At 36.6% G+C, this 7,232-nt stretch overlaps 2 protein-coding genes across 2 annotated transcripts in view; both read left to right on the forward strand.

Annotated features, from left to right (window-relative positions):
- The window catches only part of LOC111707740 (magnesium transporter protein 1-like), a 12,484-nt gene extending 5,260 nt beyond the window's left edge, over window positions 1–7,224 (forward strand). Inside the window, 8 exon segments of the mRNA XM_023480880.1 lie at window positions 3,411–3,478; window positions 3,810–3,868; window positions 4,687–4,741; window positions 5,146–5,247; window positions 5,792–5,855; window positions 6,406–6,510; window positions 6,733–6,806; window positions 7,079–7,224. Of these exon segments, the coding sequence (XP_023336648.1) occupies window positions 3,411–3,478; window positions 3,810–3,868; window positions 4,687–4,741; window positions 5,146–5,247; window positions 5,792–5,855; window positions 6,406–6,510; window positions 6,733–6,806; window positions 7,079–7,121 (570 nt within the window). The 3' untranslated portion in view covers window positions 7,122–7,224.
- On the forward strand, window positions 41–2,457 carry LOC111707746 (tumor suppressor candidate 3). The gene is made up of 3 exons (XM_023480890.1): window positions 41–1,644; window positions 2,006–2,077; window positions 2,284–2,457. The coding sequence occupies exons 1-3, from the start codon at window positions 1,549–1,551 to the stop codon at window positions 2,440–2,442; spliced, it is 327 nt and encodes a 108-aa protein (XP_023336658.1). The 5' UTR covers window positions 41–1,548; the 3' UTR covers window positions 2,443–2,457.
- Window positions 7,225–7,232: the final 8 nt, after the last annotated feature.

Genomic DNA, 7,232 nt, shown 5'->3' on the forward strand with positions numbered 1-7,232 from the left:
GTAACATTTTTAAATTGTTTGTTTTATTTAGTCAAAAATCGTTCTCTAGGAATATACCGGACTAGTGATGATGAAAGGAGCAGGGATGGACTAGTGATGATGAAAGGAGCAGGGATGGACTAGTGATGATGAAAGGAGCAGGGATGAACTAATGATGATGAAAGGAGCTGGGATGGACTAGTGATGATGAAGAAAAAAAGAGTAGAGATGAACTAGTGAGGGTCCAAAAATCGTCCTCTAGGAAATTACTGAACTAGTGAGGGGAAGAACAGGTAGAACTAGTGACGAGAAAAACAGGGATGATCTAGTTAGGAGAAGAGCAAGGATGATCTAGTGAGGAGAAGAGCGGGAATGAACTAGTGAGGAGAAGAGCAGGGATGAACTATTGAGGAGAAGAGCGGGGATGAACTAGTGAGGAGAAGAGCAGGGATGAACTTGTGGGAGGAGAAGAGCAGGGATGAACTAGTGAGGAGAAGTGCAGGGATGAACTAGTGAGGAGAAAAGCGGAGATTAACTAGTGAGGAGAAGAGCAGGGATGAACTTGTGAGAGGAGAAGAGCAGGGATGAACCTGTGAGGAGAAGAGTAGGGATGAACTTGAGAGAGGAGAAGAGCGGGGATGAACCAGTGAGGAGAAAAGCAGGGATGATCTAGTGAGGAGAAAAACAGGGATGAACTAGTGAAGGGAAGAGCAGGGATGAACTAGTGAAGAGAAGAGCGGGGATGAACCAGCGAGGAGGAGAGCAGTGATGAACAAGTGAGGAAAAGAGTAGGGATGAACTAAGTGAGGAGAAGAGCAGGGATGAACTAAGAGAGAAGAGCAGGGATGAACAAGTGAGAAGAAGAGCAGGGATGATCTAGTGAGGAGAAGAGCAGGGATGAACTAGTGAGGAGAAGAGCAGGGATGAACTAGTGAGGAGAAGAGCAGGGATGAACTAGTGAGGAGAAGAGCAGGGATGAACAAGTGAGGAAAAGAGTAGGGATGATCGAGAAGAGCAGGGATGAACTAGTGAGGAGAAGAGTAGGGATGAACTAGTGAGGAGAAGAGCGGGGATGAACCTGTGAGGAGAAGAGCGGGGATGAACTAGTGAAGAGAAGAGCAGGGATGATCTAGTGAGGAGAAGAGTAGGGATGAACTACTGAAGAAAAGATCAGGGATGAACTAGTGAGGAGAAGAGCGGGGATGAACCTGTGAGGAGAAGAGCAGGGATGAACTAAGTGAGGAGAAGAGCAGGGATGAACTAAGAGAGAAGAGCAGGGATGAACTAAAAGAGGAGAGGAGCAGGGATGAACTAAGAGAGAAGAAGAGCGGGGATGAACCTGTGAGGAGAAGAGCAGGGATGAACTAAGTGAGGAGAAGAGCAGGGATGAACTAAGAGAGGAGAAGAGCAGGGATGAACTAAGAGAGGAGATGAGCAGGGATGAACTAAGAGAGAAGAAGAGCAGGGATGAACTAGTGAGGAGAAGAGCAGCTAGAAATGATAAATTAAGGTTGTTAAGTTATTATGTTTCAGATGTAAAAATATTGTTAATCTTACTTCTACTCCATCATGATCTTCCCTCCTCTTCTTCTTTTTCTTCTTCTACAGTCTTCTCTGGGTCAGGAGGGAAAGAATAAACTGTCCACAGCATCAGCTGGACTCCAGGTACAGGGTGTCCCACGAAACATGACAGTAGCAAGACGACTTTAATGTCTTTAACTTCATATCATCGGCGATATTAAAAGCACAAAAAATGCAGACCACATTTTGGAAATGCAAAGACTACGGCCGGGTATTTTGGGACTAATATAAATCAATTCATCTTGAGAATATTTTGCCAAATTTTGCTTCTTAGTCCATGGGATTCATAAATTATCATTTTTATTTAAAACCGTATATATTGGCAATCCAAATCCATTTTTTATTGAACTCTTTAAATTTGTTGTCACTCCGATTCTTAAACCAATAATTTGCCAATGTTTACTTCAATAAATTTGTCCAAAATAAATATATTTATTTATTTTAGGAGCGTATGGAGAAGCTGCTAGAATTAAGTTCCAGGCGTGCTGTTATAAAACTAAACAACAAACTGTTTAAGGTATTGATATTTTAATCGACAAAATTCTATATAGTGCTATCGTTTCATAAAGTTGGGTTTGATTTTCATTTTCAAAGTTTTATGTCTACAATTTCAGTAAATTTTAGGTTCAGTCCTAATGAGAAAGATTTTTGGCCCCTTCCCCCCCCCCAAAAAAAAAAAATTTCTTTGATAAGTTGACAAAATATTTTGAGATTTTTATCTAGGACTTGGTGAAATCGTCTCCTCGCAACTATTCAGTAGTTGTCATGTTCACAGCTCTCTCTAGTAGTAGGTATACATTTCTCAAACCTTCATGTTCACAGCTCTCTCCAGTAGTAGGTATACATTTCTCATACCTTCATGTTCACAGCTCTCTCCAGTAGTTGGTATACATTTTCAAACCTTCATGTTCACAGCTCTCTCTAGTAGTAGGTATACCTTTCTCAAACCTTCATGTTCACAGCTCTCTCTAGTAGTAGGTATACCTTTCTCAAACCTTCATGTTCACAGCTCTCTCTAGTAGTAGGTATACCTTTCTCAAACCTTCATGTTCACAGCTCTCTCTAGTAGTAGGTATACCTTTCTCAAACCTTCATGTTCACAGCTCTCTCTAGTAGTAGGTATACCTTTCTCAAACCTTCATGTTCACAGCTCTCTCTAGTAGTAGGTATACCTTTCTCAAACCTTCATGTTCACAGCTCTCTCTAGTAGTAGGTATACCTTTCTCAAACCTTCATGTTCACAGCTCTCTCTAGTAGTAGGTATACCTTTCTCAAACCTTCATGTTCACAGCTCTCTCTAGTAGTAGGTATACCTTTCTCAAACCTTCATGTTCACAGCTCTCTCTAGTAGTAGGTATACCTTTCTCAAACCTTCATGTTCACAGCTCTCTCTAGTAGTAGGTATACCTTTCTCAAACCTTCATGTTCACAGCTCTCTCTAGTAGTAGGTATACCTTTCTCAAACCTTCATGTTCACAGCTCTCTCTAGTAGTAGGTATACCTTTCTCAAACCTTCATGTTCACAGCTCTCTCTAGTAGTAGGTATACCTTTCTCAAACCTTCATGTTCACAGCTCTCTCTAGTAGTAGGTATACCTTTCTCAAACCTTCATGTTCACAGCTCTCTCTAGTAGTAGGTATANTGTTTTAATGGATTTCATAATAGAGTGTAAAATAACTCCGGGAATGGAACTATTTGAACAACACTATTTCACTGAGCAATATATCATATTGACGAGAACTGAAGGACATGAGAAGGATTAAGAGGGGAGAACGGTGAGGAGATTTAACGGAATGGAATGAATTTTGCAGTAAAACATAAATTCTTTAATACTATTGTTATTTTTTTAGGGTAAGCCCAAGAAGCAAGATCATATGGATATTCAACGACTAGGATTCTCGGGGGAAGCAATTGCGAGGTCACTGTTCCACTTAAATTTATTTTTCCGCTTTTTTTTCTCTTTCGTAGAGTTTTTTTTCTGAATAGGTCTTTAAATGCTATTGTTTGACATAATTATTCTTTGCTGAAGCATATTGGCCCCAAAAAACATGCTTCTTCTTGAATTTTTGTATTAAAAAAATAAATTGAAAATCAAATTTTATGATTTGCTTTAATTCAACATGGATCTGTTGAATGAATGTTATTTTTAGTAGTTGAAATAAATTATAGTCGGATAACATAAATTACAATTAGATAAACTAAATTAATTTCTAGATGAATCTGTTGATGATTTTTATATAATTATTTAGATGGATTATGGAGCGAACCGAGATAAATATTCGTGTATTCAGACCTCCGAATTACACTGGTTAGATTTATTTATTTTATCTACATAATCTGAATCATAACATTGTTAGTGTTAGAGTCGGCATATTTATTAGAAAGGGGATGGTGGAGATATCCTATTTGATGTAGGGGGGGGGGGTCTGCCTTCATTTTCGGTCCAAATCTTCCAATTTTTTTACTGCACGCCTAATTAGTGATCGAAATTCCTAAATAAAATAAAATTTAATTTTAATGACCTCTAATGACCTCCACAAATATATCTGCCTTCATTTTCGGTCCAAATCTTCCAATTTTTTTACTGCACGCCTAATTAGTGATCGAAATTCCTAAAATAAAATAAAATTTAATTTTAATGACCTCTAATGACCTCCACAAATATTTCAAATAAGGCTTTATGCATATCAAATGAAAGCTAGAAACCTAGGAAATACAGTAGCAGCAATAAATCCAGAGTTTGACCTTCTAATGACCTCTTACGACCTCTAATGAAAAAAAAATTAAACTGTTTTAACTATGGCTTATTGCATATTAATTAAAGCTAGGATCCTCTAGATCCTCATGAATACAGTGGAAACCCACTTTCAGTCATGAATTATTAGATTGAAATATCTAAATATATACATATATGGAGTAATAATCTCTGTTGTCTGTTAATAACACATGAACCTCTGGACCAATTTGCCTCAAATTTTGATTTGAGAACCACGGGAATGTTCTTAGCTTCGTATAACTTTCTAAGTTAAGTTGGTCGACTTTTATAGGGAAAAATAGCTAAAATCGTAATTTACGACCAAGCGCGGATAACGTCGGGAGTAACTACTTAGATATTTTCTTATTTAGGAACAATGGCTCTTCTAACTCTGTTTGGTATGGTTGGTATTCTTGTCTATCTCAGGTAAACCATCTACTTGTTTACATTTTAGGGTTTAAGGGGACTGTTCACGTTATTCATAAGAGTTACATGAGCAATTTACAATGGTGTATTCTTTAACTTTTTTTAATTGACACTGCAGAGTTCAGATTTATGCAGCTGAGACAAGGAATGAAACTGACAGACAACAGTTATCACTTTTTAAGACAAGAAAACTGCGATATCTTTCCCAGTGTTTCTCAAATTTCAATTTAAAGGGTTTCGTTGTAAATCATGCATAGAAAAGGGTCTGTGTTGCCAAATTGAGGTGCAACTAGAGAGGGTTGGGACTTGCCCAGTCCCATCCTATGAACGGTCAACATTCGATGATATTAAAAACTATCACCTTACATCAAAAGCAATAAAAATCATATTTTTCTCTTGTTCAGGCGGAATAACCTTTAGTTCCTGTTGAACAAGAACACGTGGTGTATCCTAGCAATGTTCTTTGTTCTATCAATGATCAGTGGACAGATGTGGAACCATATAAGGTTATTATATTGTTCTTATAAAAATCTGAAAACTGATTCTGATGTATCTCTTCTTTAACTTTATTTTCTTTCTTTAATATGACCTAAACCTTGTCTGTTTTAAAAAAATTTCGCATTTTACTACAATACAATAGTATGTAATTGAAATACTTAAAAAAAATTCTAAACTCTAGCAGACGAAACATTCTTCGGATTAAAGCTTTCCTATTAGACATCCACATTCCAAATTTTTTATTAAAACCAATTACATAGACGATCTCAAAATCGGGATTAAATCAGAGGTGTGTAATTTTTAAAAAAAATTTTGAGTAGTTAAAAAGCAAGTTTTTTTCTTCATAATACACAAAAATCATTTATTTTCCCCAATTGAGCGAATAAAACCATAAAAAAAATTGCGAGTGAAAAAATTATTTTTAAGTATGTGTGCGGGGGGGGATGATTTTTCGAGGAACTATACACCCCTTGATTAAATTCCCAAATGTAATGGGATATAATGTATCAACATCATACTGTCAAGGTTAAAATGTTAAAAAATATATTTCAGGGGACCTCCATTTGTTCATAACAGTCAGTCCGGGGGTGTTGCATATATTCACGGCAGCAGTCAGGTATACAGCTCTTTTAGTTCATTTCACAGTTTCTTTCATAGATAACTAAATAAACATAGATAGCTTATGTACGCAAAATCACCAAGAATTGTACAGTCCGCGAACTCATACTTCTAGGGGTCAACGTGTACTTCAATGATAAGCGGGGTGGTTTGGTGTTTTAATGGATTTCATGATAGAGTGTAAAATAACTCCGGGAATGGAACTATTTGAACAACACTATTTCACTGAGCAATATATCATATTGACGAGAACTGAAGGACATGAGAAGGACTAAACTAACTTAAATTTCTCTCTACAGAACTCATGTACACCACAAGTACTCAATGACATAAGAACAGCCAATGTTCACAACCGACCTAGTTAATCTATATAATAGGAATATCTTTAAAACATCTCTGTACATTTATATCTTTCAAGATGAAAAATGTCGTCTTATGCGCAATCTTTCCTTACCAATTGTTTTTTTAAAGAATTTTTTTATTTAAATTTTTTTTTTTTTTCATTCATTTCATTGTTTGCACTGCGACTTACTGTTTGAATAATTTAGGGTCAGTTCGTGTTGGAGACGTACTTCGTGATGGGTATGTACGGTATGATCGTGATGGGGGTTATCCTACTGTGTGAAGCTGGGGATGAGAAAGTAGACCCAGGGGTAAGTAAAATATTTTTTTTGCAAGAAAATTATAATTTTATTTTTCATTTTGAACTAGCCGTTGGATTTTTTGCCTCACCATTGCATTGTCATACAGAGCTGCCAAAATAAAACTTAAAAAAAAAACACTTAAAATAAAATTCAGGAGATAAAAAGGTAAACAAATTTGTGCTGATAGCTCAAATATTGAGTTTGAATGTAAAGTTACGTGATTTTATTTAGCTACGACGGATTCAGGCAGTCGCAGGGCTTTGTCTTATGGCATTCTTTTACAGTTTGGTTCTCTCTATATTCAGGTTAATTTTTAACCTTTATTTAATTATTTAATCGTTTGGTGTCAAGTATCATTAAGAAAGGAAGATTATCAGATCAAAATAAATCAACCCCCCCCCCCCTTCAAAATGTATACCCTGGCCGACGACCGTGTTTCGAGTTGAAAGAAAAAAGGCGAAGAGAATATTGTTTTATTACGCCATGTTTCTGTTTCGCAGAAATAAAATTCATTTCAACACTTCCCAATAAAGTAATTGTCAAGGAACTGTATTGCAATTTACGTTTATAATTTTAGGAGTAAAGCCGGTGGTTACCCGTACAGTTTCCTCTTCAAATAGTTATGTACAGAGCGGTACAGTACACACTGTACAGGGCGGGACAGTACACACTATACAGTATTGCTCTGTACAGAGTTCAATGAATACAGTGATTATTTCCTCCCATCGGAT

This window comes from Eurytemora carolleeae, unplaced genomic scaffold (genome assembly GCF_000591075.1).
Source record: "Eurytemora carolleeae unplaced genomic scaffold, Eaff_2.0 scaffold817, whole genome shotgun sequence".
Taxonomy (NCBI): Eukaryota; Metazoa; Arthropoda; class Copepoda; order Calanoida; family Temoridae; genus Eurytemora; species Eurytemora carolleeae.